Here is a 24711-nt window from a genome sequence, read left to right on the forward strand (position 1 = left end):
TTTAGAATTAAGAAAAAACAAGATTTAATTTCTACTAAATTAGAATGTATTTCTTCATGGTACATGTTGATAAGGTAAAAAATTCATAATTGAAAAATTTTAGAAAACATAAATACATTAACTTTATAAGAACTTTAAAGAATAGCTTTCATCTCAGGAAACACTTATTTTCACATATTTTGACTAATTCTTTTTTAATGCTATGTAGTAAATAATTAAAATTACTGCAAAAGAGAGAACTGCTCCTGGAAGCAGCTCTAAAGTGGTAGATGTGGTCAAAACCAAAGCAATTTAATTTACCAGATTCCTCTCAACATAAATTTTGTTAGAACCCAATATTAGATTAAGATATGTAAAATACATGAGGTACAGAAATATTACCCGGTCAAGTTCTCGCAGGCGAGGGTAGTTATTCTTCCACTCAGTTTCAAGATTAAAGCGTGTTGCTGAGGAAGAAGCAAAAACGCACAAGTTTGATGATTCTCTTTTGTTACAGATGTAGTGGTTAAAGGCTATCTTACATATCTCTTATATTAAATGAATTTCAGAGGGAACACCTATGCCCCCTATTGCTCTGGGCTCTAGAATTTCATTATTGTTAATAGCTTTCTAAATTAACCTCCCTGACTCTAGTTTCCCCATTTTTCTTTCCACACTACCTACACACCTGCACACAGCAGAGGCAGTTCAGTACTGCTGGTAAGGGCATGAATTCTGGAGTCATATCACCAAGATCCAAATTCTGGGTCTATTATCTATTAGCTTAGTGACTCAGGGTAAGTTACCCTGCTGTCTATGTTTCATCTGCTGAAAAAAATGGGACTAATAATTATATTCATAGGGTTGTTGAGGGACTAAATGGGATAAACACATAGGATTTCCATTTATGAAAAGGGAAGGAGAGTTTATTCTCATCAGATGAAACCATGGAAGCAAAGACGGAGCAAGCAAATGTGAGATTCAAGAAATAATACAACGCAGCCAGAGCACAGGTGCTCTGTTCTCCAACCCATTTCCTCTCTTTCCCCTAAAAAGAAGGACACAATTCACTACAGTTTAATAAGCTCTTTCTCTCAAACACTAATGCAAACTTTTCTAAGCCGTTTAAACTCTGCAATGTATGCTTACAGTATTATTTCCTGTGAAAGGGAAAATTCTCTTTTTGTACATTTGAAGATCTGTACATTTTCCATTTTCCACATACTATCTAATACAGTACAAATTAATAAGCAACTGTTAAAGAAAGGGAGTAAAGAATTTGATGGAGACTTAAGTTTGCCAGCTAATAATAAGGCAAATTTCTTTCTTTATTTTAAATATTCAATTTACCTTTGAAACTATCAGCCTGTTGTTCAACTGATTCTCGTACCATTTTCCAAAAGCAGTCTGATACAGCAAGGCTTAAATTTCTTGTAGTCACTTGGTGTGCCTTTAGCATGCTTGTCCTACAGGAAAACAAAAGCTAAAGTATATTAAAATGACAACTATATTATTACCAAGTTAGAGAATGCACTCATTAGGGGAATATAATTTTAATAGCCACTTATACATTTTACACTAGTGTGCTGTCCAGAACTTTCTATGATGATGATAATGTTCTATGCCCACTCTGTCCCCATAGGGTGGCTATTGGCCACATGGGTTACTGAGCTCTTGAAACATTCCTCAGTATGGATGAGGAACTAAATTTTTTATTTTATTAATTTTTACTAATTTAAATTTGAATAAACACAGAGGGCTAGTGATTACTGTATTAGAGACCACAGCTCTGCACTCTTGTCAACTTTCCTCCCCAAAGAGTACATTCAATAATACTGGTTACATAAGAACTCTTTTGATTTACTACACTAATCCAGAATGTAAAATTTTAAAAATAATCATGCCCTTAGCTCTTCCTGTTAGCTGTTCTGTTAAACTCATCTTTTCCTTTACGATATCTCTTTGAACCTACTTATAGGTATCTATGTTGTTGTTCAGTGTCCAGTTCATCATGTCAACATCTAGGGTACTCCCAGTGCTGTCAAAGAGTAGCTTAAGGACTTGCTTATTAGTGCCAGATCACTATTTGGGAACAATTCTAGAAATTCAATGTTAAGCTAACAGCTACAAAACACAAACTTTTAAGTAAAATAGTTTCATTTAGTGCTACTCTCAATGTAAAATCTTTGAATATTTAATAAGACACCTACTTTAAGAGTTTTGAATTCTGAAAAAATTCTTCTTCATAATCTCTTATAGCTTCAATGCTTTCAGAGCTGTTTCCTAGGGAAAGACGATGACCACATTTTCATTAAGAAAATGAATCTGTATTATCTGAAAGCAACACAAACTAAATTAAAATAATCCATCTTTGCATACCTTTTCCTGTTACAACAGCAAAATAACCTAGAGCTTTCATTGGGAAGAGTTTTCCTTCAATTATCTGCTGAATCTATTTTAAAGAGTAGGGAAAATAAATGTGAGATGTAGGCTTATATAATTTTTAAAAAGCATAATTTACAATTTAGAAAGTCATTACAACACTATAAATATATATCTTTAGCCAAATACATAAATCTGTACAAAAGCAGTTAAAATGTATTTCAATTGGTATTTGAGGAAAAAAATGTATTTCTATTTTACTATATTGAAGAATATATGATTAAAATGTACATACCATAATTATAACTTGGAAAAATGCGTACTGCTCTGAAGTCTGACAGACTAAGTTTGAACCCCTCTGCCACTTACTAGCTATGTGGTCTTAAGCAAGCTACGTAACTCTTTCAAAAATGTTTTCTGGAAAGATAATATGAAATAGTATAGATACTTAGGCACAGTGACGGGCCCTGAGAATCACTCAATACATGGTAGCTATTGTTACTAGTTCCAGAGTCATAATTCTCACACTGTGTAAGAATTTTTATCCCTATAAACCCATTCAAATTAATAGTGGACTAAGAGTCCCTCCTCCAAGACAAGTTACATCCCTAATCTAATGCTGAATCTTTGGCACAAAAAGGATTGAAATAAGGTTCACTTGAATTTCAAAAAAAATTACAAAATCACTATTCAAGAAAAAAGGAGAGAGAAATGAAAGTAATCAAGAGAGATGGGGAGGGTGCCACAGAAAGTTGCTGCCACAGAAAACTTCTTCCACCTTATTTCTCACCTTTTCCATATTGGGACCAATAATGACACAGCAGGCCTTACCCTTAAATGGAGGTCATGAAAGCTGTGCAGAAAAGAGATGACACAGCAGGAATGAGGTTGCTACTCCTAGAAAGTCCTGTGTGCAAAGTTGGCCCTTGGCTGGCATCTGAACTGGTGAAATTCTCAACACTGATATAAAATTTTCCTCAAATAAGAGTGGTTCATTGTGTATGCAATGTGGTTTATACTGAACACTTGCTTTCCTTTTGAGAGACTGGAATTTTGGTACATGAAGGTGCCTTTATGACCAGCACCCAATAAAAACCTTGAGTGCATCCTTAGAAAACAAAACTTCACACGTGCTGTTACAAATTGTTGCTGGAGGAATTAAACAGGTCCTATGTGACTCCACTGGGAAAAGACTCTTGGAAGATTGTGCCTGTTTCCTCCAGACTTCACCTCATGCAAAAGATGCCTTTGTGATTTTGTTTTGTATCCTTTTGCTGTAATAAATCTTAGGTGTCAGTCTGACTATTTGCTGAGTCGTGAGTCCTTCTAGAAGACCACTGAATCTAGGGGTGATCTTTGGGACCCATATCACAGAGGTACAGTTCAGAAAGTTTGAGAAAGGAAGGAGAAAAATTTTAATCAAGGGATAATAGCACTTATAGTTTTTCTAAGGGGCTAATGATGTAATAATAAACATAAGAGATCACAGCCACATATCACTTATGTGCCTAGTACTACTAAAATAGATTTACAATATGTTTAATTTTTTAAAACTTTACAACTTATGAGATAATACTATTAATTATCTTCACTTTACCAAATGAGGAAGCTAAGGCATTCAAAAGTTAAATGTGGTTCCTTAAGGTAAGGGACACTGATCATCATGTACAGAATTCACAAAATTTCATAAATGGAAATAATTTTAGAGAACCACTAGACTAATGGGTTGGATTCTGCATTGGTTGGATTCAGAAAAGTGACAAGATCTGGTGGTGGAGCATGAATGAGACACTGGACAGCTGACTCTCAGTCTGATGCCTTTTCTATAGAAAAGTCTATATAGTCCTTTGATGAATCAGGAGAGCAGATATTTTCTGCAATAAAATGGCATGTAGAAGGGGTCCAAAAAGAATCCATACTATCACTAGTTTTACACTAATTTATGATATGAACATCAACTTAAAAAAACAAACAAACCAAACAAACAAAAAAACTAAGCCAAGCAACCTCACAAATGAAGTTACCAAATATATGTAAGCATCCAAAATTATTTAAATTAATAATTCTTAAATTTAAGTATTTAAACTAACTATAATTCTGGAAATTTACTTGTACCATGAAACTTTGAGTAAGTAATTTACTGCAACTTTATAATATTTTGTTCTTAATGGGAACCAAGAAAAATCCCACTACCACTTTCTGATTAAAAAAAAAAAAAAGTTCCTTTTGAATATGTTAACAACCACTCCTTGTGGTTGTAGGGTTATATAAAGCTTATATAAACAACCTGTTCTCACAACAAAGCTTATATAAAGAATCTGTTCTCACAATAATTAACTTGTCCTTACCCTGCTTGGACTAGTCACATTTTTCTCTGCCAGATCTACTTTGGTCAAAACAAATATTGTCCTTCTTCCATGAGGATCCATTTGACTGACCAAGTCTGTAACAATACTGCGTTCAGCATCCACAGATCCATCTGAAAAGAATCACAAATTGACAAATGTAATCGCAAAGGGATTTTAAGAATTTGGCACAATCTACATCCTTGTTTCTAAATTATAACAAATATTATTTAATACATTTATCCTGGTTATGAAAAGAAATTCTAGCCAATGAAAATTTCAGTGATGCCTACAGCAAAATTTATCAGAATATTTCCAAGGTCAATTTTAGTTATTAGTAAAATGAGTGAGTAAAGAGAAGACAAAAAACACATCTATCTTCCTTGTGACATCTGCTGTACTGGAAACTCAAGAGGTCATTTTTGTCACAGATCATGAATATTATTTAATAAAACTAAATTGCAGGGCCACAGTTCAGATGAGTTAGGTGATATATATCTCTGAGAATTAACTGTTCTACTGTGAGGATGAGTATCAGGATAATTGTGGGGAAGTCAGCCCTACCCTGTCCTGTGCCTTCTCAGGGTGAAGTCTGAGCCCAGGAAACCCTAAAACCCCAAGAAAGTTCTGATGGTAAGGAAGCTCAATATGCAGGCAATGCAGAATGATACCAGTGGTATGGCTACTCAGGATCTATCCAGCCCACTGTGTCCATAAATGACAGATATATGCTGGGACAATCTGAAATGGGGAGAGCTTCTTTAAATAGTTTTCAACTTAATAATAATGTAAACAAAATCTTTTGATTTGCATTACCTTGAATACACAGAATGATGGCATTAGGATTCTGCATATAAGCTTTGCTGATACTAAAGATAGTTTCCTTTGTGTCAGGAGCCATGCCTGATGTCACAGTCTTGAAGAAAAAAACATTTTAAATGTTATTATAAATGTTTTTATAACAGGAATAAAATAAAATATATGTTTCATACATACTTACATTAATCACACCAGGTAAGTCAACAAGCACCATTCTCTGTAGCCCAGGGCCTTTTACATTTAAAGATATGGTCTACTCAGGAAGAAAGAAAAATAACAAATTTGGGGGGCTGATTGGGGAGCACTGTCAAGAGATTTCTGGTGATATATATTCTATAATATCTACATCTCATTCATTCAGATATGGTATTCTTAATAAAATTGTTTTCTGATCCTGAATGTAACCTAGAAAATTACTCATTAAAAAAAAAAAAATCAAGAAACACAAAATTATGCACAATCCTACTGCACAAACCTCTGTTATCATTTTAAAAAACAAAAAAATTAAAGGTATCTTGGAACAGTTGCAATCTAAACATCAATACCAAATATCATGATTTATTTGAAACCGTAAGCACTGGATTTCCATAAAACATTGAAATGAGTAGCAACCCTTACCTCAGGACTAACGGTACAGCCTTCTTTCACACTTTTCCTCATTCGGAGTTCTATTTCATGTCTTAAGGCTGCAAGCTATTAATAGAAAAACAAACAAAATCTCATATAAATCTTCACTTCACAAGTATTTCATTTAATTGTCTTTTATGAGCTTATACAGCTTATAAAATTAAAACTATGAACAGATTAATAAGAAAGGCTTTACAGGCTACTATAAAATGATTGCTTTTCTACTTACATCTTCCTCTTTGGTAAGATCAAACTCCCGAGAACTATCTTTAAATAAGGCCACGTGGTGAGGACCTTCACTAAGAGTCACCTGAAATTAATAAAACTGAGATGCAATGAAGTATTTAAAAGGAATGTTAATTCTGATAGCACTTAATGGGGCCACCATAATGCACAAATCCGGGAGTCCCTTCACACTATATGTGAGGGACATCCCCTGGAGCTGTCAACATGGCAGTGTTGAGACCACAACACCTTTGTATCTGTATCATTCATGTACATGTCATACATGTAGAGATTCCCCAAGATTGGTGGCACTTGAAAAACTACACCTTTTATTTCTCCCCCTAAGTGCTGCTTAAAATACTGCTACCCTTCCTGTTCCTCAACACTACAAAGAGTACTGTGCAAAAATCACTTTAAAACTTGAAGAACTAAAAGAAAATCTTGCACTTAACTTCAAATAGGGAATTAGGTAAAGGACAATATATGTATTCAACATCTATTTACTGGGCACCAACTATGTGTCAGGTATTGTGGGAGGTGGGGGGCGACACAATATTGGATTGTCCCTGTTTTAGGTCTCACTATATACTGGGAGAAATACACTGTGTACAAGTCTAGTGGGATAGTGTGGCAAAATTTCGGGGGCCACAGAAGAGAATGGAACTGATCATTCTACGGTAGGCTTTATTCAAGGCATGACATTTGAGAAAACACTGTGTGACTTATGTGTATAGTCAGTGGTTTCATGAGAACTTCTAAACTTCACATTCCTTAACTTTTCAATTGTCACTTTTAAAACTTATTATTACCTTATCTTACTTTTAATATATAATTCTTCCCACTGAGATTAACTAAGCAGACTAGATAAAACAAAACAAAATACTGCTGTTTGGAGCATCAGGGAGCAACCATAGAAGCTTGGACTAAGATTCCAATATCCTAAAGGATTTGGGGGGAATTTTCTGACAGCTATTTTCCTTCTATTTGCCTGCCAGAAGGAAGTTAATTTCTTCCTGAAATATAACATTATCCACAGCTCAGTGTGCTGGTAACAATGTTAGAGGCAGGTTTACAATGTATCTGCAACTGATTGTTGGGCATGATACAAGATGTGATTTAAGGTTCGTTGTGTTTTCTAAACTGGAAGCATCCAAATGTCCACCAGTAGCAGAATGAATATATAAAGAGTGGTATATTTCCACAATGGAATACTATAGTCCCATGAAAAAAGAACTATGGTTTCATACAACATTCACAACCTAACCCCCCTCCCCCCCAAAGGACACTCTATATGATTCCATCCATATAAATGTAAAAAACATAAAACTAATCTATGATGATACAAGTCAGACTAGTGGTTACCTTGGTGTGGGAGGGGGAGGGATCATGACTAGGAGGGGATATAAAGCAGGCTTGCAGGGTGCTGGTCATGATCTGTATCTACCTTTTGGCAGCATGGGTGTTTTCACTTGTAAAAATTAATCAAACTCGACACTAAAAGATTGAATCAGTCTAGGTAAAGTTATATTTCAATAAAGAAAGCTTACAAATGAGTTCCTTGGTTGATTAGTAATAAAAGCCAATGGTATATAAAAAGATAAACTGATAGATTTTATACAATAAATGTAATTACTAGAAACTAACTGCAATCAACAATTAAACCCTTATATCCTCAACCTCCCCTCTTTCCTCACCTTCTTGCTCCCCTGAAGGCAACACCACTTTTGCACCCTTCCAAGATTAGCTGTTTTCCCCCATTTCCCACATACCCGGAAATGAGGTTAGTATCACCTTTGATACTTGTGGATGCTCTCAGGTCACTGTTTCTTTCCCCTTCTTCCTAAAAACTTTGAACTCCTCTGAAACTCATTTCATCACTCTAGACTGACTGCTCAATACAACCTCCATGTTGCCGTTGTATACAGACTTCATTTCTTAAACATTTTAGCATCAACCTCATTGCTTCACTTTTCTACTGCAATTCTGGCCATAATTCTTGGTGATTAAGACATCCACACAGACAATGCATCTAATACCTGGGCCTTTCAATTATCGATCTTGCCCTCCACCCAGCTCAGCCATCCAATTCTATGGTCTCAATGTCAAGCATAGCACTCTCTCACCACCACTACCACATATCTTTCCAGCTCACTCTCTCTAAAGCCTAATTTTTCATAATTCTTCAACCCCACTGGGATCTACTCTTTAGCCACTCCTTTTCATTTCTCTTTACCAGCACAGATTCCTTACCTATCATTACAATTAATACACAACTGTACAGATTCACTTTAAATTTATGCCCTTGTGGTGTGTGAATGTATCTCAATAAAACTGCATTAAAAAAGAAAAGAAAAAAAATTTATGTCCATAGACCTTAATAGGGCCCTCAGTATGACTCAGCAATCCAATATTACTCTATTTTCCTCAACTCATTCATCACTCTCCTAGAAAAGACATCACACTTTCCCCTCTTGCCACAATTCTCAATACTTTCTTCTCTTTCCTCACTTAAAGCTGAGGAAGCGGGAATATCAGAAGAAAACTTCCACATACTCCATTTACCAGCCTCCACTGGTAAAGTCAATTATCAATTCTCAGTCTTCATCTTCCTTGATATATCAGCAGCAACTCTCTCTCTCTCCCCCTGACCTCCTCTCCCACCACACTGCCCTCACTCAGATTCTGTCATGCTAACCTCCTGCTATTCCTTCTACTGATTTGTATAGTAGGAATGATTCCAAATGGGATATACCAATTCTTTCTTTAGATAAAGTTCTTCATTTCAACATAATGAACAAACCTCAACAAAGCAGTTACTTTCCAGAGGAACTTCAGTGAGATGGTCTATTTTCTTACCTTAACTGGAGAACGTGTCATCATCTCCCCAGAACCTCGAGGGAATATTCGTGCTTGAGCAATCATTTCCAAAACACTAGTTTTTCCAGCACTCTGATCTCCAACCACAACAACCTTATCACACACAAAAAAATTTATTCATATTTTCTGATACAAAATTATTTTCAAATAGGTTTCAAACTCTGCTCTGAGATTTTAGTCTTTTGAAATATTTACAGTGAAAGAAATGATTTTTTGAGTATCATTAATGAAGAAATAATGGTTGATACATTATGTATATTGTGAATATGCATAGCAAAATTAATTGGGTTAATAATTTATAGCCAAATTTATGTGAATAATGTGTTATTTTAAACCATTATCTCTAAAAACAGATTGCTAATGCTCCATAAATATTTCCAACACCTAGTTCACTCTTTATAAGCATATGTTATGAGGTTAAATTTCACTCATGCCTAATTTAGTCTACTGTTCCAATATTTTAATATAATGTCAAAAATCTAAAACCCTTCCTTCATAACACATACACATGAGGAAACCAATGAAACCAAAATGAAGAGCTACTGTCACACAATCAGTACTTAAGACATCTCCTAGAATATGTGCATAAGATTATATAAATAGAATTTTTATAAAGTATGTTGAGAACTGACAATTCTCAAAAACCTGCCACTTTTTGCTAATGGGTAAGTTCATTGTCTATTTTTCACTTACCCGTGGCAGATGATCTTGGGTGTTATAACTGGCATCATAATCAGACAGAACATCAAGAACCTCAGAATACATGTCAATCAAAGATTTCTGTAAAATTAAAAGATTTTTTCATATAAAACAGTGAAGATGTTGAAAAATATAAAAGATATGTCAAGAGTAAAGAAGCTGATAAATTAAAAATATTTTTCACAATTATTGCACTGTTTTTTTGTAATTGCATAAATATATATTTATAGTAAAAACTAATATAGTACAGAACAAAATTCTTATCTAATCTATCCATAATTACTTAAAGATATACTGATTTGACAAAGTATACTGATTTAGGATTTCCTAACCTTTTAATTAAATGGTAAAAGAGGAAAACAGATAATCCTGAAGCACTAATATTAAATGCCCAACAGAAGAAGACCATTAACACCAAAAAGGCCAGATAAGGGGGGCAGGAGGCCAAATGACAAGGAAATCATTCCAAAGTTGGGCATGTGACAGTGAGAGTGAGAGAGAGAGAGAGAAAGGGCTCAAGAGAGGACAAAAGTAGAGAAACTATCACAAAGAAGACTGCTAAACCAGTAAGACGGTTCTTTGGCAATTGGGCAGGCTAACATGTGAGAGTATCAGGGCACACATTTTGTATAACCAGGACCAAACATATGCCTTGTGCAGGCTTCCAGTATTTGATGAATGAATTAACAAATAAATAGATCTACACAAAAAAAACTACCATGAAGCATTTAATATTTAAGGAAAAGAAATTTTTAGTTTTAATGCCAAAATAGAAGCAAAACTGGGGCCTAAAGTTTCTTTCATCTCTTAACCTCTAGAAATAACTGTATGAAAAGTAACTGCCATACCATGCACCTAAAAATACATAACAAAAAAATTGCATTACCCTTTCATTTTATGAGAGAAAATACTGTCTCTGAGATAAATTCTCAACATATATTAACACTTGGATATGACTTTTCTCAACTGTCACATATTACTTCTAAATAAAGCCATGATACTCAACCGTTTTATGTAGTTGTAATACAGAGATAGAGCTAGTAATACATGTAGGTTAAAACTAGAACTATGTCTCTTTGGACCTTGACTATAGGATTTGTGTCATGATTTACTGTAGTTTTGCTGCACACAAATTCTGTCTACTACTTAGATTTAAATAAACAGAATAACATCAATTTAATTTAGCACCTACAGCTTGCTTTAGTAGGGGATAAGAAGATTTAATTTATTGATAATAATTACCAATGTGCTGATGATAATACCAGCATACATTTTTCCTAAAATTCTTTAAAATGTCTAAGGAAATTCCCAGAAGAAAATGTTAATTTTTTTTAAAAGTGAAGAAAGTGAACTAATTGTTCACTGGGAATACAAGTAAGCCAAGATGATAAGTCTTATTTAAATGTTCACCAACTCATGATTCTGATATTATAGCTGTAAAAATTAAATAAGCCTAACGATAAAGTAGGTATTTCAGAAAAATAAACTGATTCAATACAAATGACTCTTAACAGTATGAAGATTCTATGGGCCTAGTATAAAACAAATGTTTGGCGACTTCAATTTGTGAAATGTCTTAATATAGGAAGAGAACACCCCTCCCCCAAGAACATCAAGTTAAGAAAAAAAGAATGATAAAACAGTTTATAGTTCCTTTGAAAACTGGTATCCATGAAAGCACAATGTTAAGTGGCAAAGTTCTGAGAATTAACAGATTAAAATAAATTTTAAATACCTTAAGCTTTCTATGATGGATGCCTTTGTCATCTTTTTGCAATACCAGTTTTCTCAATTCTTTGTTCTCCTTTTCTAACCGTTCCAAGATTCTCTGGTACTTTAACTACAAAAAAACACACATACTATGTAAAAAAAAAGATAGGTTAACCAGTAACATTAAGTCTATCTTAAAATCTTCCAAAATCCTGAAGTCACATCTTCCAACCAATATTACATTTAAAAAGCTTCTATGAAAACGTTAAGAGGATAAAATAAATTACGAATGTTATCTCTGCATGAATACAGTGAAATGCACTACAATTTTCTATCATAACCTGGCATTTTATTTGGAAAATTCTTTGGTACTTACACTGAAGAACTATTTAAAGAAGCAAATTCTTAAGTACATTATTCTTAAGCAAAAATAATTTAAAAATATTAAAATGTAGGAATTTAAAGAAGCAAGTTCTTAAGCACATTCTATGAAGTACTTCTTATTATAACACAGCAATCCCTTGTGGCAGCAGTTATACAGGTTAGGAATGGTCAATAACCTGCCCAAGGTCACCCAGCCAGTAATTGGTAGAGGAGCAGGGGTTTGAATACAGGTCTGTCTGGGTCCAGGGCTCATTTTTCCAAGTTGTGTTAAGTTTATGCGGCCAGGGATCATGTATTAATTTTTAAAATATTAATATAAAATACATTTGAAATAAGACTAATATGTTTAGATACGCTATTGTGTCAAAGAAGTTGATTGGCTACATATTTTTCTTTTTTTCACAAATAAATCTGAACTATTCTAATTGATGTCTTCCCAGTTTTTACATTATTATTCCTTACTGAAACATCAACAGTTCAGAAAACTATTAAGAATTAGTCCTTCCTACAATGAGCAGAATGTTTATGTCCAACTTAAAATATGATGCTTTATATAATGGAAAATATTTCTTTGAAAAAATTTTAGGTTGTTGTAACTTTTCAAGAACAAAATAAGTAACAGGAAATGAGGATTCTATCCTCAGAGAATGTACAACTTAAGTCAAATTAAAGAAAAAGGTATTATGTATTGAACTATATGAGACAGTTCTGCAAGCTAGATTCATATATAAACATATGTTTACATAATATAACTTATATCTAGCAACAGTAAATACAACAAAATTCTGGTAGCAGAATATCAGAATGAGATCCTTGCTCTCTAATATGGTAGCAGAATCTCAGAACGAGATCCTTGCTCTCTACTATGGTAGCCACTAACATCATGTGGCTATTGAGCACTTGAAATGTAGCTAGTCCAAATCTAGATGTGCTCTAAACGTTAATTACCAGAATTCAAAGGCTTGTTAAAAAAAACGGAAAACACCTCAATCCTTTTTTTACGTTGACTACATGTTGAAATTATACTATTTAGAATTTATAATATATTGGGTTAAATAAAATACATTATTAAAATCAATTCCACCTGTTTCTTTTTACCTTTTTAATGTGAAAATTTAAAATTACATGTGGCTTTCATTATATTTCTGTTAGATGGTGCTGATATAATCACATAATTCATTATAACATGAATTTGCCAGATAGTGTCTGTTTAATGTCCAGTGGCTGACAACTACAAATCGCACAAGTCAGAGGGATGATATCAATGAATATACAAAGATGGCAGCATTTCCATTGGTTCCTTTCTTTATAAACATGGAATCAATTTTGGGCCCTACATTTTCTAGGGATGGAAACATTCTTTGGGGATGGGTACCAAATGCCATCCTGCAGAGGTGCGCTATTGGGCTGCCCCCCAAAGCTCTAGACAAGTAATTCTCAAACTTTAGGATGCATCAGAATTACACTGAGGGCTTTTAAGAACAACAGATTGCTGGGTCCCACTCCCAGAGTTTCTGGTTCAGCAGATGCCAGGTAGAGACCTAAATTTTGCATTTTTAACAAGTTCCCAAGTCTATTAATCCTCTACTGCTCCAGTGAATGCACCTGAGACCAACGATTCTTAACCCCTGGCTGCAGATTAGAATCACCCAGCTGAGGAGACTTTAAAAAAGATGTATGGTGAAGATCAATGTATGGTGAAGATCAGTGCACCAGCGATTTTAACGTATAGTTAGGCATGAAAATCAATGCATGGATATTAAGGAAATCCATGACTCAAAATACACTGTTTCATTTTATCCAGATTGTTCCTTGCCCCCCCCTTAAAATGAGACCCAAATAATGTCCTTCAATTATTAAATTATTGTATATAAGTTATTAAAAATAACTTAATTACTGCATAATACTGTTATCTATACAGAATAGCTGATGATGGAGTGGGGTAGGGCAATTTTGCACTAGAATGTTATCCACCCACTATGTTGCACAAAACAGGTCTTTAAACTAATGATGATTTTATCATCACCTATAAGAAGATAATAGCTTTTCAAAATAACACAAGAAATCTTTAGGAAAATATTATTTTATGGAAAAGTAAAATCAGTTCCAGGCTTTAGAGAAGCAAAGGAAAAGGCTCCTGAGAGCCTACAGAACTATGTGGCAGACTAAACTCAATTTCCCTAACTGTTACTGAAATTACTTTGCTTAATTCAAGTATAGGTTTACACAAAGAAAAACCACTCCCCCCACTTTTTTCTATAGTAGTTTCCCTTTAAAAATAGAAGCACAAAACTCACTCAAAAATAGATTTTTACACATAAGTGAGTGAACTCCACACTTATCTAGTTCCTTTAACTCCTTATTTCTCAATTTGCATCTATAGCTTTGTTGGAAAAATACATTTCTCTATCACCCAACTTACAGTAAAATACAGGAAAAAGTCTCTGGTTTTTCCTACTCATTAAAATTACCTGCGTATGCAGGAGTTCTTCTTGAAGTTGATCAATTTTCTCTTTATCTGTTACCTAAATATTTAAAATAAATTAATTTTAATTAAAATAAATTAATTTTAATTGAGTACAATTAGGTTTATTTACAATGTACAGTAAGTCAAATTAAAGAATATATTTCTACAAGTAAAAATTACTGGCTGAAATGCTTAATCAAAGCAAATTCTAAATCAAATGATTATTTAAGAAAACAAAAAAATCATCGATATTCATCAATAAAAATAGCTAGAGATTTTATATCAAGAAATAAAAACCTGTTGCCATTCTTGTCATTTCTTATAAAAGATTGTTAGAAAAATAAGAGGTCAATACATATGGTCACTATTTTCTTCAAGGGCTGTTTTGTACTAAAGTACAGGGACCTATATACTTGGAGAAATAAAGCATGGATAACCCTACAGAAATGTGTTTTGGGAAATGAGATACATGTTACAATTTATAGCTCTTGTAAAGCTCATTGACCACAGTATAACTTTTAAGCAAATATTATCCATTCTGTGTTCTGAATAGGGAAAAATATAATAAATGCAAAGAATAATGGAGCCATATGTTTGTTTTTAAATTCAGTACTCATGCAAAATCTGCTAACCCATAATACAGAAAATGTATCGGTAGCAATGAAGCCCAGTAAAGCAATTAAAGTTGCCCAGTAAAGCAATTAAAGTTGACAAAAACATAAAACAAAAACCAGAATAAAATCCACAGGTATTGTGTAATGTAAACTACTTCAAATTATTAATGCTAATAATTCTAAAACGAAGTTATAAAAAAAAACAAAAAACAAAAAACAAAGAACTCCATTGTATAACAGGCTTTAAAGTAGTCACAATTCAATTCTAAATACAAAATACAAAGATCAATTATTTGAAAAATGATGTAATTCATAACAAATCCATGTAGCTGTACTTTGACTCCATGGTGAAGTAGAGAAGTTGTCATCCTCAGTCTTTCAAAACGCTAATTTCTGATAATCAAAATTTGTAAACATGAATTTATTTTATAGAGGACAAAAATCAAGTTAAAATGTATATTCTTTTTCATTTAAATTCTTGTTCTTCTTCATTCATTTGCTGTTTAAGCATCATGGGTAGAAATATATATGATTTTTTTAAGGATTTGTTTATTGAAGAGTCATTAATAAGGCTTGTCCATGTGACAGAAAGTTACTTTCAAATTTTCATTCCTATTTCTAACTACTTTGTCAAAAAATTTCCCAAACTTTTATTTCAATAATACAAGTGACAAGGCTTGCTAGAAATGATACATAATTTTTTTTCTTAAAAAATTTCAACAAATATGATTAAAACTAGAAAAAGTAAGATGATATAAAACAAACATTAGTAATTTTTTATCTTCCCATTCCGGTATAGGAAGCTTGCTGACTATGTGTATGTGTGTAGAATGAAGAATTATTATTAACAGCCATCTAATTTGGCTATTAATTTTGACTATTGATGTGTATGTATATAGAATGAAGAATTACTAATAACCTTCTAAAAATGAAGAAACAAGCAAATTAGGAAGAGGATCCACAATCCAAAGAACAAAAAAACTCAAAGGCCAATAAAGAAAAAGATTCCATAATTTGATCATACGGCATGCCATTATACTATAATAATGTGCTCATAAAAAAAAAAACCGTTATGCAGATTAAATACCCAATTCATTTTAAGGGGTACTGAAATTGATTTATTTTGTTCCATTAAATATTCATCTAGCTGCAGCTAAATTAGTATAAAATGTATAAACAGTATTAGGATAAAAGGTTTTAGTTTTGAATGTGAACACTTAATGATTTCTGATTTCATGCAATATACTTTAAATCACTACAGAAAACGTCAACATTACATTTGGGGCAAAAATTAAGAGACATATAATAAAATTAAACAAAAAAGTTATAATGTTTATTAAACTGCCAAGAGTACAAAAGGTTAACTTACTTAGTAATTTAGTAAAATAAAAAGGTTCTATAAAAATTTAAAATGATATAAGGCTATTAGACTACTACAATCTTTATGCTAATATTAGTATTTGGTAATCATAACTGTTAAGATTTTTAGGAGCATTTAAATTTCTCATTTGTCCTTCTGGCACAATTGTTAGTAATAGCTCATGCATAGTTTACTGATACATTTCCTATCTGCTTAGTTTAATGGAACATAAAATTCCCCTTAAAGTTACATTAAAAGACAAGTAATCTTGTGACTGATACCCTATTATCCAGTGAATGGGTAGATGAGTAATAAAATAAAAATATACATGAAAAAATAAATAAATAATAGGTTGGGAATATAGGGAAAAAATACCCCTACAAAAACTATGGACAATAGTTAACAGTACTACTTTAATAATCTTCCATCAATTGTAACAAATGTAACCACTGTTACAAAATAGTAGAATTACAAAAAAGCGCTATCATCAATTTTAACAAATTTTCCACACCAATGCAAGTGTTGGTGGTGGAGTGGTGTATGAGAATCCTGTATTTTATACATGATTATTCTGTAAAACCGTATCTTCTGTAATAATAATAATGATAATGATAATAATAAGACAGGTAGTGGAGTCAAGAATTGGACCTAATGTTTTCTTGGAAACAAGAAGAAAGACTCTAGCTTTACAAAATAAATATTAATGATTGATGAGAAGATACTATTACATATTCTCTTAAGGTGTGCAAACATGCTATTTTTAATCTGTCACTTACTTATTCTGGGTTTTAACAAGCAATCCGGGTATATTTTATTTTATTTTAATGCATTCTCATTTTACAGAGTATTGTGTTAAGGCCATGGTATGCTTACTGGTAAAATTCAATCACTTACAAGAATAAATCCATATCCTATTGTTTAATATATTCAGTTGGCATTTTGAAATTAATTTAAAACTCACCCTGACAGAAATGGATATCAATGATCTTGAAACCAGGCTTTTCTACAATTCCAGGGCTGTGAAACTGATGGAGAAAGAGCGGAATCCTCCGCAGAAACAAGCTAAAGCTGAAAGAGAAAAATCTTTACTAGCTCCTCACAAAACCAAGCCTGACTGTTTAAATTTAAAATTTTAAGAATTTCTTCCAATGAAGCCATAATGGCTATTCTGAAATACCAAAATACGTAAATAAAAAACTAATTTCAAAAACTTCTCTGTGTGTGTACATATCCATAGGAGGGAAAACTACCAATGGCAGTTTTAATCTGTCTCTGCTCAAGCCCTTTTGCTCAGGAGATAGAGGGAAAATTAGCTGCTACTAATAAGATCTTAAAAAAATGAAGACCTACTTATATTTTCAAGAAGGTTACAGAAAAAGAAAGAATGATTGAAAAGTACAAAAAGTACCTGTAGTTTTGTACCTCAAGTAAACCCCAAAAGCCAGGAATGGTAAAAATCACATGAATTAGGATTTTGATCATTTATGACAGCGAGGGACTGAAACTCATCTCTATTGGCTATAAGGGGGAATAGGGTAGGATATAGTAAGGAAACTGCCTTAGGATAAAAAGGGGGATGATTTCGTTATAAAAGAGCATAAACTGTCTTTAAAGCCCTATTTACCTTCCAAAGTGAGCAGGAACAACCCTTGTTTGGTGCTCCACTAAGTGTAACTAAATACAGTCATGCAGTCTCTGTTTCACAGATGGGAAAGTGAAGCACAAAAGGGTTAAGTGGATAACCCACTTAAATATAAGACTATTCTAAAATGAGAAGTAGGAGTAATAACTCTAAGCCTGAATAAAGACTAGTAAACCTAAAATGAACACTAACTTTTGGCAAGTAAGAAAAACAACTGGTTTGTTATTAATATCCCTTGATTGTGAGATCCAAAAGCATGTCAATATTTTAAAACCATACCTTAGAATCTTAAAATGGCAGGTCTTAGGACTCTTCAAAATTACTTTTTATGGAAAACAAACAAACCAAAAAACCCTAAGAACAACTTGTAACTAGAGCTCTATTCATATTTCTAGCTATATTTCCAGAACATACTACTTCTCTTCCTACTGTAATAAAGCTAAGGTATGGATGGTTCTTGTTCAACTGTCAGTCTAAGAAGAAACTTTGTTACAATATTTAAATGGTACCCTTGCCAGTATGCAGAACCGAGAATGCTAAAGTACCAGTAAAAATAAATCCTTCCTTGGCTTAACACATCCACTTTAATTTAAACAAAGGAGAAAAATATAACATTCTTTTTTATTTCCACCTATGTTATTCATTTACTGAAAGCTAAACAATATCCAGGAGTTGATTCCACAGCCATGGAATTGAGAAAAGCCAGGAAGTGACACTAAAAAAAATAAATGGAACTATGATGAATACTCTCAAGTGTTCACCACCACCAAATGGGATAAGGTTAACAAGCAGAATTATTGCACTGAATCAGTACCTGTAATATGGTTGATTTAAATATCAGAACCTACAGGAAGGTAATTAAATATATGACTATTTTTTCTTGAGCGAAAGTTCATACATAACTAAAATTTTCTTGATCTAATACATGCAACATAATTAGGTGATCTCAAGATCTCAGAATGTAACTTTAAAATAATTGCATCCATTTCATTTCAACCAAGAGTCCTCAGAACATTAACCTTGGGATACACACTGTGGGATTACCTAACAGTCAAAAGCAAATTTTTTAAGACCTCTTATCTGCACCAATAACCAAATATTTTTATAGATTTATGCTGACTTTTATTAGAATATGCTCTTTACTGATCAGTACTATACGATATATCCAATGTTTCAACCCCTCAGTAGTCCAAGGTGAAAATGTTTTTGACACTGACCACACTGATAAAAATGAAAATCTTTATGCAATGAGTTTATTAAGAAGTATAAGAACTATACTTCTCTGCCCAAAAGTTAAATCAAAATATTTTTCTTCCATAAGAAATATGAATGTTCCCTAGTGATACATTTTAGCTAAAACAAATAAATTTGTTTCATGCTTTAAATAATTTAAATTGGTCAATCAGGGTAATCCTTTTCATTTTAGAAATGAAAACCTGGAGAATAAGTAAGTAGATAAGTTGGCTATAAGCCTAAGGTGACTTAATAACTGGACCAAGTAATAAACAGCAATTCATTAAGTCCACCCTTAAACTCAAATCCATGGACCCTGAGAGCCTTATTATTTGGGGATTTGCTTACACTACCTACTCCAGGAAAGCTGCATCTTTTATGTTATGTATCTTTTTTATTTTTACTGTATCAAAAACAATTTCTAATAATTGGAGTCCATGAACGGGTTAAAGCAACATGAAATCTTGGTAGAAATGGCTGATCAAATGTGAACACATCAGTAGCCCCCTTAAACCATCCATCACCTTTCGTTTCTGTTGGGCATAGCTTGTGCTATATTGGCCAGCAGCTCTGCGTGCTTCTTCTTCATGCTCTTGAATTTGCTGTTGTAAGAGAATGAGCTCACCAAGCAGACCCTGCCATGAGTTTACAATGAGAAGAGGAAAATTGGGGAGGAGAACAATGTTAAACCAAAGGGCAAAACAAAGGAAAAGATGTAAGATAGGGAAGAATGGATAGTTTATAATAAAAACGGAAACTCATTTATATACCTTGAGAGCCAATAAACAATTTTGGCTCTGTATTACATTTCCATTTTTCCTCCTCTGTAAAATTAGATGTTTCAGAAAAGTGAAACAGCATAGTTTTTAAAAAGTGAAAAAGGAAATTCGATAATAAGTGAGTCTGCTGAATTAAATGAGACAGGAATATAATATCAAAGTACAGTAAAGTCTAGACTAACTGGAATGCTCAAGGAAGGCAGCACTGTAGTTAAATTTCCTGGTAAGTGGAATATAAAAAAAACCAATATTTCAACTCTTATTTTTTTTATTTGCTAATATGTACTAGTGCATGCTCCTGACTTGATAATATGGAGGAAAAAAAACTCATTTTTTAAGAACACTGTTGATCTTGCAGGCCTGAATCTTTATTCTCAACCATAATGCCCACAAACTGAAGGGAGGACACATAAGGTATAAGGGATTTGGTTGAATGTGGTTTAAAGCTAGAAACTGGATTGCTTTCTTGCGTTTAAGTAAATAGTAAACAGCTTAATTACTTATTAAATTCTTAAATATTTTTCCTTGTTATCTGACTTGTTCAATTAAAGATGACAGTTCCTCAAAACCCTCATTAATTTGAGTTTTCTAGCATCAAATTAATCAAGGATTTACATTAATTCATATACCCTATGTACCTTTGCATATGGCTTGTTTCACAAAAATTTAAGGGTTTCCTGTAAATTAAAAAATAATGTTTTAGACTGTTTTAACTTTATATAACTTCAAAGAACTAGTCTGGTTGAATTTTCACTTTTTACCAGCTGTTTTTACATTAAATAGAAATAGCCCCTGAAAATAAACAGAGTCCACATCAATTATTAAACCAAAAGCATTATAAAAGAACATGATTAAGATATGGAGACAATCAAGTTATTATGAAAATTAAAAGTAAAACAAAAACCATTTTGTACCTAAGCACAAAATAATTACTTTCCGTATGTTTAAAATTCATTCAACTTAATAATCATTAAATATTAAACTGGTACAATTTTTATCACAACATATTCATATGTGGCATGTTACTAAAATGCATGTCATTTTCTGATACACTATTTTTAATTGCTGGGCAATGAGATAATCAATCTAGAAACGTGGAGGAAGGGAAGATGGAGAAGGCAAGTAAAAATTGACAATATCACAAACCCAATATTCTCTCAATTAGAAATCCAAAAAAGGCAAAGTTCCAATGAATGAGACCATTCAACTGGGTCAAGAATGGTGTTCTGGGAGAACAATAGGAAAATTTTTACCAAATTATAAAAACGAAAAGTGTTAGGAAACCTAATACTTCCTAAAAGAATGAGTTTGAAACAGTTTCAGAACTTTATAAATGACTCCCTTCACTATTTTATTTCGATAGCAAAATTAGAAAGTCTTTAAAAAAAATACTGGTCAACATTACAGTCAAAATTTAATTAGCAGATTCACCCAGAGGCTGGGTGAACTATCTACCTCGTTCACCTTATATAACCCAAAAACTTAAATAAACATAAACATTTTCCAGAGAAGAATATAAACAGAATAGTTAGTATTATAGCAAAGCATTTTAAATTAAGAAAAAATATTAACACAATATAAAATTTTGGAGACTTTTTGGTTTGATACTCAGTTTTAACACATTAGACTACTATCACCATCAACATTCGGCAATAAATGAACTAACTGACTTGATCAAAGGATAAAACTGTCAAAAAGAGAAAGTGCACATAATTGAAACTTCAATATTTGTTTACAGATTCAATAGTACAAAATGTATTTTTAAAACTCTACAGTCATCTTTAAAAACATGTCTATTAAATAAATCAGTTCTACGATCACTGATAAAACTATCAAAGAAAGACAATGTCAATTATCTTACTACCCTCATCATTTGCATAATAATTTATGCTATCGCTTTTCATCAAGCAGAAAGAAAAGTTACCCATCTTATTTTTATTCCTTTGGTTATTTACCATATCATTTCTACTCATCCAATAATTTAGATTCTCAAAACAGTTCTTTTAAAAGTTTCCCAAGTTGGCTTATACTTTCATTATATAATAGTGTACCTGCTTTAACATACCATCAGTATTCTAATTTATAAAATGCCACAACAGGAGGAAAATATTCCACATTTCTTAATGTGCTGGTCTATAAGGCACATAATTCTTTTTTTATTTATAGCTCAAATACCTCTCCCTAATTAACTACTTGCATCCATACACAATTGTATAGTAAATACGCTAATATCTCTTATGTAACAAGAAAACACCCTTTTTCTAGTGACACTTCACTTTCCTTCCAACTCTGTTACTGATGCACTGTAATGTGATGATAGTTGAAATTAACTGTTACCTCCTGAAAAAAGCAGGAAGAAAACAAGAATTAGACACACAAAAAGCTACTTACTCTGTATTACATGACTTAAGGAGGTTACCTTGGAGATAATTATAGGCATCAAATCTTACCCTACATATGAAGTGACGGGCTATAAAACTTAGAACCTAAGGTTATATGGAATAAGGAGGAGGAAGAAATACATGTACCCACTGTACAATTATATACTTCTTAGATGTATAAAATACATTTTTTCCAATAAATATTTTCCCAAGCTAGGACATTTTTTCTCTCAAGAATCTCAGCACATAAATAGCCACATTGGTAACAACTATAGATGATATACCCTCTAAACATCCTGGCTACTGTTATTTTGACACTGAAGTTCTCTTAGTCTGATATTTCATGTACAATGTTCTCAGTCTTTAAAAAATTATAACGTCTAAATTAACTCAAAATGGACCAAAGATCTCAATATAAAAGAAAGTACCATAAAACTCCTAGAAGATAATGTAGGAAAACATCTTCAAGACCTTGTATTAGGCGGCCACTTCCTAGACTTTACACCCAAAGCACAAGCAACAAAAGAGAAAATAGATAAATGGGAACTCCTCAAACTTAGAAGTTTCTGCACCTCAAAGGAATTTCTCAAAAAGGTAAAGAGGCAGCCAACTCAATGGGAAAAAATTTTTGGAAACCATGTATCTGACAAAAGACTGATATCTTGCATATATAAAGAAATCCTACAACTCAATGACAATAGTACAGTCGGCCCAATTATAAAATGGGCAAAAGATATGAAAAGACAGTTCTCTGAAGAGGAAATACAAATGGCCAAGAAACACATGAAAAAATGTTCAGCTTCACTAGCTATTAGAGAGATGCAAATTAAGACCACAATGAGATACCATCTAACACCGGTTAGAATGGCTGCCATTAAACAAACAGGAAACTACAAATGCTGGAGGGGATGTGGAGAAATTGGAACTCTTATTCATTGTTGGTGGGACTGTATAATGGTTCAGCCACTCTGGAAGTCAGTCTGGCAGTTCCTTAGAAAACTAGATATAGAGTTACCATTCGATCCAGCGATTGCACTTCTCGGTATATACCCGGAAGATCGGAAAGCAGTGACACGAACAGGTATCTGCACGCCAATGTTCATAGCAGCATTATTCACAACTGCCAAGAGATGGAAACAACCCAAATGTCCTTCAACAGATGAGTGGATAAATAAAATGTGGTATATACACACGATGGAATACTACGCGGCAGTAAGAAGGAACGATCTGGTGAAACATATGACAACATGGATGAACCTTGAAGACATAATGCTGAGCGAAATAAGCCAGGCACAAAAAGAGAAATATTGTATGCTACCACTAATGTGAACTTTGAAAAATGTAAAACAAATGGTTTATAATGTAGAATGTAGGGGAACTGGCAATAGAGAGCAATTAAGGAAGGGGGAACAATAATCCAAGAAGAACAGATAAGCTATTTAACGTTCTGGGGATGCCCAGGAATGACTATGGTCTGTTAATTTCTGATGGATATAGTAGGAGCAAGTTCACAGAAATGTTGCTATATTAGGTAACTTTCTTGGGGTAAAGTAGGAACATGTTGGAAGTTAAGCAGTTACCTTAGGTTAGTTGTCTTTTTCTTACTCCCTTTTTATGGTCTCTTTGAAATGTTCTTTTATTGTATGTTTGTTTTCTTTTTAACTTTTCTTTCATACAGTTGATTTAAAAAAGAAGGGAAAGTTAAAAAAAAAAAAAAAGAAAAACAAGGAAAAAAAAAAGATGTAGTGCCCCTTGAGGAGCCTGTGGAGAATGCAGGGGTATTCGACTACCCCACCTCCATGGTTGCTAACATGACCACAGACATAGGGGACTGGTGGTTTGATGGGTTGAGCCCTCTACCACAGGTTTTACCCTTGGGAAGACAGTTGCTGCAAAGGAGAGGCTAGGCCTCCCTATGGTTGTGCCTAAGAGCCTCCTCCCGAATGCCTCTTTGTTGCTCAGATGTGGCCCTGTCTCTCTAGCTAAGCCAACTTGAAAGGTGAAATCACTGCTCTCCCCCCTACGTGGGATCAGACACCCAGGGGAGTGAATCTCCCTGGCAACGTGGAATACGACTCCCGGGGAGGAATGCAGACCTGGCATCGTGGGACGGAGAACATCTTCTTGACCAAAAGGGGGATGTGAAAGGAAATGAAATAAGCTTCAGTGGCAGAGAGATTCCAAAACG

At 33.3% G+C, this 24711-nt stretch overlaps 1 protein-coding gene across 5 annotated transcripts in view; it reads right to left on the bottom strand.

Moving 5' to 3' along the window:
* The window catches only part of OPA1 (OPA1 mitochondrial dynamin like GTPase), a 106649-nt gene that overhangs the window by 54055 nt on the left and 27883 nt on the right, over positions 1–24711 (bottom strand). For 3 of the 5 annotated variants that reach the window (XR_005217290.1, XM_037838084.1, XM_037838072.1), the window contains 14 exons: positions 19888–19998; positions 14519–14572; positions 11689–11793; positions 9948–10034; positions 9234–9347; positions 6382–6462; positions 6144–6218; positions 5707–5778; positions 5523–5622; positions 4710–4840; positions 2359–2431; positions 2190–2262; positions 1330–1445; positions 382–446 (listed from right to left, as the gene is read on the bottom strand). Coding sequence is in view for 4 of the 5 variants with exons in the window: in XM_037838084.1 (XP_037694012.1) it covers positions 382–446; positions 1330–1445; positions 2190–2262; positions 2359–2431; positions 4710–4840; positions 5523–5622; positions 5707–5778; positions 6144–6218; positions 6382–6462; positions 9234–9347; positions 9948–10034; positions 11689–11793; positions 14519–14572; positions 19888–19998 (1257 nt within the window). In the remaining variant the exon portion in view is untranslated. The remainder of the gene's footprint in view (positions 1–381; positions 447–1329; positions 1446–2189; positions 2263–2358; positions 2432–4709; positions 4841–5522; positions 5623–5706; positions 5779–6143; positions 6219–6381; positions 6463–9233; positions 9348–9947; positions 10035–11688; positions 11794–14518; positions 14573–19887; positions 19999–24711) is intronic. The other 2 variants (XM_037838103.1, XM_037838092.1) reach the window with 1 other exon arrangement.

The sequence above is a fragment of the Choloepus didactylus genome, chromosome 1 (assembly GCF_015220235.1).
Source record: "Choloepus didactylus isolate mChoDid1 chromosome 1, mChoDid1.pri, whole genome shotgun sequence".
NCBI classification, from domain to species: domain Eukaryota; kingdom Metazoa; phylum Chordata; class Mammalia; order Pilosa; family Megalonychidae; genus Choloepus; species Choloepus didactylus.